Source organism: Aquila chrysaetos, chromosome 6, assembly GCF_900496995.4.
Source record: "Aquila chrysaetos chrysaetos chromosome 6, bAquChr1.4, whole genome shotgun sequence".
In the NCBI taxonomy this organism is placed as follows: Eukaryota; Metazoa; Chordata; class Aves; order Accipitriformes; family Accipitridae; genus Aquila; species Aquila chrysaetos.
In genome coordinates, this window is record NC_044009.1 from 3,622,695 (window position 1) to 3,635,010 (window position 12,316).

The 12,316-nt window shown below is 41.8% G+C and overlaps 1 protein-coding gene across 16 annotated transcripts in view; it reads left to right on the top strand.

Annotated features, from left to right (window-relative positions):
• The window catches only part of TNFRSF4 (TNF receptor superfamily member 4), a 32,996-nt gene that overhangs the window by 18,078 nt on the left and 2,602 nt on the right, over positions 1 to 12,316 (top strand). For 15 of the 16 annotated variants that reach the window (XM_041124487.1, XM_041124488.1, XM_041124486.1 and 12 more), the window contains 5 exons: positions 5,212 to 5,346; positions 5,870 to 5,957; positions 6,459 to 6,547; positions 7,533 to 7,673; positions 7,944 to 10,985. In XM_041124487.1, coding sequence (XP_040980421.1) covers positions 5,212 to 5,346; positions 5,870 to 5,957; positions 6,459 to 6,547; positions 7,533 to 7,673; positions 7,944 to 8,095 — 605 coding nt within the window. In that variant the 3' untranslated portion in view covers positions 8,096 to 10,985. Of the gene's footprint in view, positions 1 to 5,211; positions 5,347 to 5,869; positions 5,958 to 6,458; positions 6,548 to 7,532; positions 7,674 to 7,943; positions 10,986 to 12,316 lie in introns of those variants that run through there. The other variant, XR_005932708.1, reaches the window with a different exon arrangement.

Genomic DNA, 12,316 nt, shown 5'->3' on the forward strand with positions numbered 1-12,316 from the left:
AGGGGCTTATTGTGCTCCAGGTATTCCTGGCCCTATTATGCGAGGAGGAGTATTTTCAAATGGTACTGCAGCCAGCATGCCTTGGGGTGAATCTTAATGTAACCATATGTGCTGGTTTTGGCTGGGATAAAGTTACTTTTCTTCATAGTAGCTAGTATGGGGCTGTGTTTCGGATTTGTGCTGAAAACAGTGTTGATAACGCAGGGATGTTTTAGTTACTGCTGAGCAGTGCTTACACAGAGCCAAGGCCTTTTCTGCTCCTCATACCACCCCACCAGCGAGCAGGCTGGGGGGGCACAAGGAGTTGGGGGGGTACACAGCCGACCCCAACTGACCCAAGGGATATTCCAGACCATATGACGTCACGCTCAGCATATAAAGCTGGGGCAAGAAGAAAGAAGGGGGGGGGGAGACGGACACGTTCGGAGTGATGGCATTTGTCTTCCCAAGTAACGGTCACGCGTGATGGAGCCCTGCTTTCCTGGAGATGGCTGAACACCTGCCTGCCCAGGGGAAGTGGTGAATGAATTCCTTGTTTCGCTTTGCTTGTGTGCATGGGTTTTGCTTTACCTATTCCACTGCCTTTATCTCAGCCCATGAGTTTTCTCACTTTTACTCTTCTGATTGTCTCCCCCATCACACTGCAGGGGGGAGTGAGCAAGCAGCTGTGTGGTGCTTAGTTGCTGGCTGGGGTTAAACCACGACACCATAGTAAGATTTTGAAACAAGTTCTCCTTACTATTAGCCTATTCTTATAAGAGCCAAGGATAATAAAAATATCCTCAGAGTTGGTCAGGGCTTGTGTGCAGTTCAGACATGGTCGTAACTGATTGGTCTGCAGAGTATATTGCTGCAGCATCCAAGTGCTTTGCCTCGTAGCTTGTCTTCATCATAAGACTCTGCTGAGTTCTGAAGAGGGTGAGACAAAGTTTTGTATGCTGCAGAGTGCACCGTGTTTTCCGTACAGGGGCAGCACCTGACCAGTACCTGTAAACCTTCCCTGTCCCTGTGTTGCCCAAGCATTGTGGTTATGCTGTTTGGAAGAGCTGGTGAGAGGAATCCTGACTTGGGGGACTGAACCCAAGACCTGTAGTGTCCAGGACTCTCCATGGCCAGTTGGGCAGCAGCTGCAGCAGCAGGCATTGTATCTGTGTTTCCAGTGTAGTGTGAGCGGTACAGGCTGTGACAAGTGTGAGGAACAGTGCTGTGTGGGAAGAGGTGGGGATCTCCTGTGTGGCAGAAGTATCAAGTAGGAGGCTTTTTGTTTCCGAAACATAACCGTTGGCCTTCTAGGGGCATTATGTGGGAAAAAGTGACGGCAGAGGCCTGTGTCTTTTGCCTGCTTGCAGCTAGTTTGGATGTCATCTTTTGATAGAGAGGTGTCACCTAGCACATTTAACAGTACAAGCAGCTTTGCAGCATACATTTTTAAAGCTAGAAGGGTCTGTTGCATACCAAACCTGTCTGATTGTTTCCAACCCGCAACAGGAACATAGGTAGATCCCTAAATGGACCAAAGACTAAGTGAAGAGTGTGCTGACTGATCTATTCTTTGAGATCCATAGATGAATCTTCAGGAAGAAATTGTAGAACACACCGAAGGAAGAGTGATAGTGTCTGTGTGGAAAGCTTATTCAGGCTTCACTAGCTGTGTATTAAAGTAAGGAATTAACAGGGCAAGTGTCAAATGCTGCAGGCATGGCATTTTCTAAAGGCGCTCATCTCTCTTCACAGACCTGACTCCCTTGCCTTGACCTGTTTGTCACCCCATGCAGTGTGGAAAAGAATCCATTAAAAATTGCTTCTGCATCAGAATTCATGTGTTCAGTTGAGAATGAGGTTGGGTTTTTAAATACTATCTTCACTGTGCACATATAAAAGCAACAACAAGCTATAGGGATAGAAGCAAACTCTAGCGTACAGTGGAAATAGAAGGGAAGGGTGGGAAAGCAAGCAAGCTGTCCACACATAGAGCAGAGATGGAAGTTTGCATAGGTGTTTGTATGAGGTAAGACTTTTTGGAATTGAAACCTAGCAGCAGGTGATGATTACAGGCAACATGTCTGTGCCTGTGTACAATTTTGCTGAACAGCTGTCTTTCATTACCTAAATTCCAGGGGTGTGGGGGTCAGAGGAGCTGTATGTGTCTCTAAAGAGCCCATTGCAGCTATTTTCAGTTTTGGTCCCAGGGCTGATTTTGCAGCTTGTGGAGAGGACAGTATTCCCTCTCTTGGTTTCATGGTATCCCTATGGAGTTACATCGGCTCTGGAAAACAATTCAAGAGTCTCCAGATCCAGAGTGAAGGAAACTGAAAACAATTAACAGAATCAGAATATCTGAGTGGATGGATGGCCTTACTATACATTGCAATCTGATAGTTAAATCCTTGAAGGTTTCTAAATTCATTAAGAACTCTTGCTCAGACTTTCTTTCTGACTTAGCTGAAGTTCACGCACTAATTTAATTTGCATTAATTTTCAGTTGTATATCAACTTGCAAAATCCTTTGAAAATCAAATTACCTGATGCTCCATCTTGCTCTTAACCTGCTGCTCTGTTAATGGAGTCACTAGTGCATAGTTGCTTAGCCCTGCTTTTTTAAGAATTTGATGACGTAAAATAAAATCTTTTCCCCACCCCTAAAGAAACCGGAAGAGTGCAGCCACAAAAACACAGTGCCTTCCCACAGTGTCAGGGGAAGGAGTACTTTTGCAGGAAAGTCCTGATACAAGCCCACCCTAGTGCGCTTTTGGGTTGTATAACTCGAGACATGACTGAACAGACAAGTCAAGTCGGTCACCTCAAGATTCGAGCTTGCTTGCTGCTGGTGGTGTACCTATGGCAATGGACAGAGCAAACCCTGGCAACACCATGCCAGGATGGTGAACTGAGAATAATCGGTAAAGATGAAAAGAAATGCTGTCCCAAATGCAACTCAAACACAGGTAAGGGAATGATGTGTCTGTCTTTTCTGTTTGTCAATATTGTTTTATGTCAACCAGGACAATCAAGTGTGGGGAACAGGTGTGCGTGTGTTTGTGTGTATGTATGTATGTAAATGTATCTTGAATAACTGTATATGCAAAACAAAATGGTAAGGGCTTCCTTTCTGCCCCCTAAATTCATAATGTGCCTTAGCTATAAACTTCAGGGTGGACTCATGTTTCAGATTTGTTACATGCCTGTACTTGGTATTCTGTAGTGGGAAAGAGAAGGTTAAGTTTCTGTGGGTTGGTCGTGCTCACGAGGTCGGAAGGTGTTCACTTAACACTGGTTCTGAGCCCTTGCTCCATTCAAACATGGTTTCAAAGTTTGTCTGTGCTATTCAGACTTCAGAGGGAATACAGGGAGTGATGCTCTCTGTAAGGCTGTTCTTTGCAATTTGTGGTCCTAAAGCGTAGGAAGCACACTACTTCAATCCCTCCATTCCACTGACCTGTGCTTGTCCCAGAAGTAAATGCACAGACAAGGTCTCAGGTGATCATTAGTTTCAACAGCCTGTTCTAACCTATGTCCTTGCCTGATCTTGGGATGCTGGTGAGATGGTAATGGATTTTCACTTGCCTGTAATGTAAGTCAAATTAAGGCACTAGAGGTGGAACAGGCTGGCTGCAGGACTTACCGAGTGATATTTCTGTGCCTGTTAGGCTGAAAGACAGAACAGGTGATTCTAGCGGCCTCTTCCATGGTCCCAGGAGCAATCATACTATTCTTCCTAATTTAGTGCTGTCCGTAACGGTAGCCAGAGCTGAACGGTAGGGAATATGCAGCTGTTGGTATGACCTACAGCAAGGAATGCACATTCCTTTTCTGTTTGTCCTAAAACAGGGCTGCTGGAAGCCTTGTCTAGCTAGTATGGTTGTGCTGTTGTCCTGCAGGTTAGCAACAGGATTAACTGAGAAGTTATATCTTTCGTTGGTGCCTAGGTAGGAGTCAGCTTCCTATCTCTTAATAGCTTGAATATATCTGCCTTAACGGACAGCAAGGACACTGAGCTCCCTATGGAAGGAGTGAGTGGACACATGGGATTTGTGGGAATGAGCAATAAATAGGTGAGGAGCTATAGAGTCCTCAATAGTGTGGAGACCCCGGAGTATTTCCCTTCCCACTGAGATAAAAGTCATTCAGCATGAGGTAGGAGAGTCATTGCTTGGTGGGATGAACGCCAGAATCACTCACTAGTAATACACAGAAAGAAGCATCCCTAAGCTGTTTCCTTTTTGCTGCCAGACTTCATTAAGTTTTGAAGGCCAGTAAGAGGAGGCTAGTGGGCAGAGGAAGATGTGGGCAGTTCCCTGGTGGCCCTGTATGTTCCATCACCAACCTCAGATAATAATCTTTGCTTGATCTTTGCTACTTATCGTGGGTTTTTAAGCATGCTATTGAACTAGCCAGCATTTTCTTCTATATTTTTTGTTTTCTTTAAGATTATACAGCTTCCTGGTTTAACAGCACTTTTCCTCCAACTGGTCTCCAACTGCCTGAAGGACTGCTTGATACTGTTTACTGATGGGATCAGTATATATCATCAATCCTTTGCTTTCATGAACCCAGGAGCCTCTCAGAATTAGAGATATTTTCTGAGTGCAAGCAAAGTTCACAACAGAACTCCTCTAGAAATAGGACAGAGGGTAGGAAGGGTGCTGGTTTTATGGCTTGGATTTAGACCCACATTTGCCAACAGAGTGTAGGAAGCAGCTGCTGCTGTTAGGAAAGGCATGGAAAAGGAGGTCTAGCTTCACTGGCCAAGGATCTTTTGGGCATCCCTCCTCTAACATGGCTGAGCCTAACTGAGAACAGCTCTGGCAGTGTCCTCAGAGCTGACTGGACGGCTAGTTAATGTGTGGTGCTTCTTTGGGGCACTGGAAGTGCCTTCCTCACCCCACAGTGTCTAAATCTGCACAATGTAGTAAAGCAAGCCTGCTGCCTTACTTCTGTCTACCATGACTGGTATTGCAGATAAGAGAGAAGGGTTACAGTCATAAGTCATGTCGTGCTCAGGTAACCAAGCTGTAAAAATCTGAGTGGTGCTGAATTTGAGTGCTCTAAACTTTACCCAGTATGCATGGGAGTGACATCTTTCTGGTATCCATTTTTTCCACCACAGCACAGTAAGGAACTATTTCACCTGTGTCAACCAGTAAGACTAATGGTTAAGTTAATTTCTGGCATCTATGACAAAGGCAAATCTGACTTCTTTCTTCTTGACAGGAGACAACAGCACATGTCCAAGTATTGAGGACCATGACTGCAAATGTCGTCAGGGGTACAGCTGTATTGATAGTGCATGTCTCTACTGCAAAAAACTTCCTGAATGTGCGGAGGGCGAGGAGCTGGTTAAGATCGGTAACTAAAGAAACGCAAATAACTCTAAAAGACAGAGTTTAATACAAGTGGCTGGCTGAGCAACAGTTTCCTTCACTTACTGTAACCTGCTTTGGGGAAGGCTTGTGATGCAGAGAGAAGTGACATTTATATTGTGGCCCCTGTGACTAAAACCCTTGTTTCCCTATTTTATAACTCTTCCCTTCCTAACTTTGAGACCTTCACTTTCATGCTTGGACTTTCAGTATTACTTTTCTTCCAAGCTGCTAGGACTGTCAGTAGAAGACTGTTTTACTCTGTGTTGCCTCTTAACTTTACACCCTCTGCTGTCAGATCAGACTATTCTGTACCTCTTCTGTAAGGGGTCCACCCATACATTTCCCAAAATGCAAAGGTGGCAAGAACTGCTTCTGTGTTTCTCCAGGGGGGGTGATTCATAATGCAGAAAGACTGTAGAGGGAATGCATTGTGCTCTAATCTGTTCTATCTCCATCTTTCAGTAAAGGCACTGACCACTAATAATTGATGTTCTCTTTTCGTGTAGGCATTTTCGACTTCACATTCAAATGTAAACCATGTGAGATAGGAACCTATTCTAATGTGAAGAATGGCTGGTGCCGTAACTGGACTGAGTATGTATTTATTGATACTTTCCTTCTTTGGAAATATGCATGATGAAATTCTCAAATTATTAATGTGGATAGTAGAAAATAAAATGGAATCTAAGACGAGATCACCAATGACATTAAATGATGAGTTTTTTAAATTCAGCAATATATGATATGTCTCTCTCCTTTGGTTTTATAAATAGTCAGTCTCAAAGCAGAAGTTAAGACAAACTGCCGTGTATTCGGCTTGCTTCCAAGTCCAGCTCAAACTGATGCAAAATTATTCCAAACATGGCCATCAATTGAAACAAAGAGACTAAAAAAAAATGTGCACGTAAACAATTGTGATGTAGTCTTATCTTTTTGGGGGGCAGCCATAACTTTACCTGCACTGCTATAAAAAGGAAAAAAAAGGAAACAAGTTGTGGAAAGAGTGGAGGGAAGAAAGGGGACCAAGAGAAAGGCTGGAGAGGAATGAAGGGAAAGGCAGGGACATTCTAACTGTGACTTTTATTCTTCTTTTAGTTGTGAAAGTTCTGGGTTTCTAACAATCAAGCAAGGCAACAGTACACATAATGCAATATGTGGTTTCCCTGCTAAAGGTTTGGAGCAAGGTACCTTCTCAATGATTTGTTTCTTTGAGCCTATAACTTTTCTCTGCACTTCTTCAGTTGGTGACTTGTTGTATAGTAATCATGCAGAGCTTGCTATCGTGAAAATTTGCTTTGAAAATTGCTGTTGTGTTTCTTGCAATATTAATATAGGTAGAATTGTTGGCCTGGGCAAAGATTCCAGCATTAAAGCACTGTCAGTAATAAAGGTAGAGAAAAGCCCAACAATTGTCCCTGAATAGAGCACGCTTTTTTGACAAATTATCAGAGTTTTCCATTAAACTGCTCTTGCTGTTTTGCTAGATTTTCTTACAAAGACAATAGCTTAGTTAATCATCCAGTTCCTTTACAAGTATTGGTTGAGTCCACACCACCCAGCACTGAAATCTCATGTCTTAATGGATCAAATTAGATAGGAGTAAGCAGGTACAGGCTTTGCAGGTACTAAGTATCTTTAAGACAGCAAGCTGCACTGCTCCTGCCTTTCCCCCCACCCTTGTTCCTACAATGAATTGGTACCTTTCAGGTCTGGGCCCTTCATTCAGAGAAATTGTTAGTTCTGCTGAGACAAATTGCAAAAAGGTGCTATTTTTAACTTCCACGAGACAGACACAAGTGCGAAAATTTGGCTTGCTGTAGTCCTGTTCAGGGAAACATTGAAGCCAAATCCCCCCCGCAAAAGCAAAAACCAAACCAGACCAGATAGAACAAGTGATAGCTGCAAGAAAGAGAGACAATGAACAAGGAAGAGATTGGGCATGTGGGTTTTTTGCATGAATGCTTTTTACCGCAGACAGTGATCTATTGCAGCCTTGACTTGGAGCATCTCAGTTTTATTGTTAATACCCGCACTCTTTTTTTCCTTGGAAAATTATTTTCCACAGAAAGAGGAAATTAATCTCTCAATTTCCTGGGAAGAACTGCTTTTCCTTTAACAATAGTCTGGGCACATGATTTCTTAATCTTTATTAAATATATTTAATTGCAGCTCCTACTGCAAATTACTCTCTATATACCACCATCCTGGCCATCCTTACTGCAGTGGCTGTATTTGTTCTCATCTTGCTGACCTTCTTCTTGCATTTGTGCATATGGTCACTGAAGAAAGAAAAATACCACACAGCTGACTGTAAGTGCACCTTTGTGGACTGTGTTGCTTTTCAGTGGCGAACAATGTTTCCATTGATCCAGAGTCAGAATGGAATAAATTTAGTTGAATAAGTATGGATTTACTCTGTGATTTTTGGGCGGGTTACTTAGTTTCACTAAGATGCAGTGCATCACCTGTATCTTTTTCCTTTCCTGAGAGAGAGGCTGTATTGGTAAAGGTAATAAGCAACTAACTGGCATGTATGAAGACTTCTTGTATGTGCAGTGCTTTTGCTTGTTCTCACTGCAGACCTGGAACATAACTTCCCTAGGCTGCCGGTGGCTCCGCAACTGTCACACCATAAAGAAGAGACTTACAGCTGCCAGTTTCCAGAAGAAGAACATGGAGACAAAACACCAGAAGAAAAGCCTTGCTATTTCCACCCTCAGAGTCTACAATGAAAACAGATGAATTGCAATGTGCTGTGAGAATGGGGAGCTGAGCTCAGCTTTTGAAAAAAAAAAAAAAAAAGGGAGGGCCTGGCTGCATAAAGCATCGTCATATACATAGCAATAAGGAATGGGTTTGGGAGGAGTTTCGCTTTGTTTCTTCTCAACAAACCTAGCATTTAGAAGCAGAACAACTGCGAAGTCAGGCTGACATTCAGTTCAGCTGCATTGCATTATTGCAAGTTTCCTGGGTTGTTGGGGTTTTTTTTTCATTGATGCTCTTTTCAACTTTGTTTGGGACCAGGGATCTTTTTTGTCATTATTCCCCTTTGCATCTTCTGCACATATCTCTGTAGTGCTCCCACAGATTGATATGTGCATAGAAGGCATCAATCCCTTCAGTACTACAGGAAATACAGTAGTACCTATAGGGCACTCACAGCTTTCGCAGGCTGTCTGTATTTCCAAGATGTGTCCTGATGCTCATATTACAGGAATAAGGCAATAAGGCATTGTTCCTAGGAACCATATCTACTAATCTTCTCCAAGCAGACAGTCCTTTTCACTCCTGCCAAATTGCCCTCTTTGTTACACAGCAAAGGGCCATTACTCTTAATCCGTTAAATACTCCTCTCCAATCCCAACAGAAGGTTTTGGTTAGGCCAGTTTCATTGCACAGAGGTGCCACTCTGAGACTGCCATGGTCACATCATTTGTGCTTGCAGAGATTTTTCTATGCAAGTTCTGTGATGCCTTCATGTCCCCCAGGGAAACTAGGGGAAGAAGGGGGTAACATTTATCCTCCTTCTCTTCTGTAACTCGGCAATCCTTGGTATCTGGAATACCGGATTACAAAAGGGAGACTTCTGAAAGGCTCAAATGAGGATCACGCTGTCTAGAGAAACATTTTGTTTAATGCTCTCTTCTCACCTAGTTTGTAGAGTCGGAAAAGACAGTGAAAAACAGAGAAAAGCTCAACATTTATTCTTGATGGTTTTTCTCCCCACCCCAGAAGAAAAAGAACCAGAGCGTCTGCTGGTGTATACCAGCATAGCTCCAGTCACTTGATCATCAGCTGAAAGATGTTGCCCTTACTGAAAATTGTACCATGGAGGATTTTTTTTTAATGTTAGATTAGTGCTCCTCCAGTTTCATAGTGCTCTAACATGACTAGAATTAACTGTTTTGCCTCAATTTAAAGGGGCAGGATTTCAGCTGGAGTTGGTTGCTTTCTGTGACTTGACACTGATTTCAAATAAGAATCTAGCCTGTGGCTTCAACTAGTTAAAACTCGCGTGTCTTTTTTATATAATTATTTTTGTGTTATGTGACTGCAATAACAGATTCAAAGCTCTGGATGCCTTCTGGTTTGGCCTTCTGGTGAAAGCTGCTTGGAGTAGACTCCTTTATGACCAAATCAGCTCTGGGCAAAACTGAGTTTTGACTCAGCCTTCACATGAAAGGTTGTAAATATCTCTCAGAACAGCCATTACATCAGTTTCTTCATGATTTCTCACAGATAACATAAACAGTACAGGGCTTCTAAATTAAATCCTAACAGAGTAATGAAATTTCTGTTAATCACTTTACTAAATACTCAGAGGGGATTATTCCAAGTCTGAATGACATGATGTTTTCAGTAGGGCTCTGTGAAATTACCATAGCTGTGGAGCAGAAGTTATTGCCTCCACAGATGTGTGTTGCAAAAGCACTTGAACAGAGAATCCTAAGAAGTGGGACAGGTGATTACCTTGGTAAGCTAGTCACATAGCCTCTGTGCTCCAAGGCAGGCTTGGTGAGACTGGATAACCACCTACCTGTTACACTTTCATGGAGGTGAGTCCATGAACTCTCTAGGCAATCCAGTCCAGTGACTCATTTCAAGTCAGAGAAGGAGAGAGATTTTGTTAGTTAAAATTTGTATTATCCATTATGATTATGAGGAGTAATTGACTCTTCAGCATCTTTTTAAGCATTCATAAACTATCATCTCTCCTTGGTTTCTCTAGGCTCTTACCCTACTTCACAGGTTGTGGTTTCTAGGCCTCTTAGTCTCTCTCTCTCTCTAAACTCTTTCCCGTTGGTCTTTCTTGAAGCCTTCCCTGGAGGAGTTCTTGGCAAGCCTGCCTAGTGCGGAAGGATTAACTTTATGATTCATGGACATGGTTTTATTGCTGAACATTTCTTCAGTGATTATGTCAAGAGGAGTTATCCTATCTTTTTTGCTTTTTGTGTGTGTGTGCATTATAGAATCTTGTAACTGGGCGAAATAATTGTAAAGGAAAATGAAGTGCAAAGGGTTGTCCTTATTCACTATAACGTACTCCTCCATAGTCCTAGTTTTAATCTTGTAGCTTCTCTGTTACTGTGTTTACTGCAACTGAGATCCCTATACCTTAGCTTCCCCTTCACGTAGAATGGGAGCAGTGATACTTCGCAACCCTAAAAGGATGTTGTGAGACATAATTAGTAATTTCAATGTATTTTTGCCTTCTTTGATCCTCTTACTATTAATTCTTGTGTTACTGATAATTTTTCCGTTAGGTATTCCTATGTGAAATTCACTTAAAAAGAGTGAGTTTTCCTCCATTGCTCTGGGAAATGTGCAGATTCTTAATTGAGGTCAACTGGAGATTCAGCCAAGGAAAGGTGAAAGCATTGGATTGGATTAAATAGGATAACTTAAAGTATAAGACTGTCTCTGCCTTGTAAGCAGTTTCGCTGTGGGATTTAATAATCTCAGAAGTCCAAATACTGGCTAGTAAAGACACTTCTTACTGCTCCTTCTATGTTGGCCATGTTTATTCTTGGCTCTGTATTCATCCTTCTTGGTTTTTTAATGTTTTCAACAAGATTTCTGATTGTGACCTTTTGTAAAGGTAAAATAAACTTGAAAATAGAATGAAGTGCCTTTGTGATTTAATTAAGCAAATTGGAAAGGTAGGGTTCTATTCTTTAGGTTGTCCCAATGTTCTTGAGCACACTTAGTTTTACTTTTCCAATTCACTTCCCCCCTCTTATGGAGCTCTGGCTATTTCAGCAATGTACCCAGAACCAAATTCTTCTGTCATTGAATTTTAGATTGGTGCAATTGCACTTTTTTCGCTTTCTAAGCAAGTGGTTTAACGTTTCCTGGCTGCTGGCTAAACCAGCTTTTCAGCTACCCACTACCAAAACAGCAGGAAACTGTGGCTGACAATTTTTTCCGTTCCTGACAATGGCAGAGAAGCAGCAACATTTTGGGCAAAAAAATTCAACATAGCTTACTGTTTGAGGAATGAAAGTTTTGAGTGTCTAGTGGAAGTCTGTGCCTCTGGCAACATGCAGCAAATCTTGGTGAGGTGAACAAGACTTTCTGGGCTGTGGGTGTTGAATAGCCAACACTAGTGCCAGTTAATATTGAAACATGATGAACAGAGCCATATTATTCATTGGAAATTTGCACAGTGGCCTTTTGGGTTTCTATATGCCTACCTTGAAGAGCGGTTCCACTTCCTGCTTACCTAACCACCTGACTTTAGGGCTGCTTATTGATGGGAAAAGCAACCAATTTCCTGACTTCTTAAAGCTCCAATTCAGAGGGAAAAACCCAAAGTGTGAATCATTTAAGCCCTGGAGAATTTCAGTAAAAGAGCTGTTCTTTGTATCAAAGGAAATGAAAGCTATTGGCTCTGAACAGTGATCTTGTAAGAAAACACTATATTTAAGTTTCCATTCAGAAAGAACAATAGCTTTATTTTATCAGTGTGCAATTACTGCAATATTTGAATCAGATCATGGCTGAATTTTCAGCTAAAATCCCGGAGTTTATGGGGTTTTTCAAGTTCTGGTTTAAACTTCAGGTTTATCTCTGTATATGGACTGTAGGTTAAAAAAGGCTTCTCCCTCAAATCATTTACGTCCAATGAAATGTCTATAATGATTTTTTTTGTTGCTTGTATCTCTTTTCAAAAGAGAAAATAAAATATCCCTGAAAAATATCCCAAAGTTTCTAGAGGCTAAGTGATCAAGCAAATTTAGAAATACAATGTTTCATTAACATTATTGTCATGAGTAAATAGTTAAAAGATGATATATGGTAATATCTAAAGAAAAAAAAAAGTTCCTTGACAGTGCTAACAAAAAGGCAAGTATGTAGGCTTCAAAACGACAACATCAGATTATGGCTTAACTGAGGACGTAATAAGTCTTACAGTATATGTAGGTGAAGCTTAAAAGGTGTATTTCATTTTT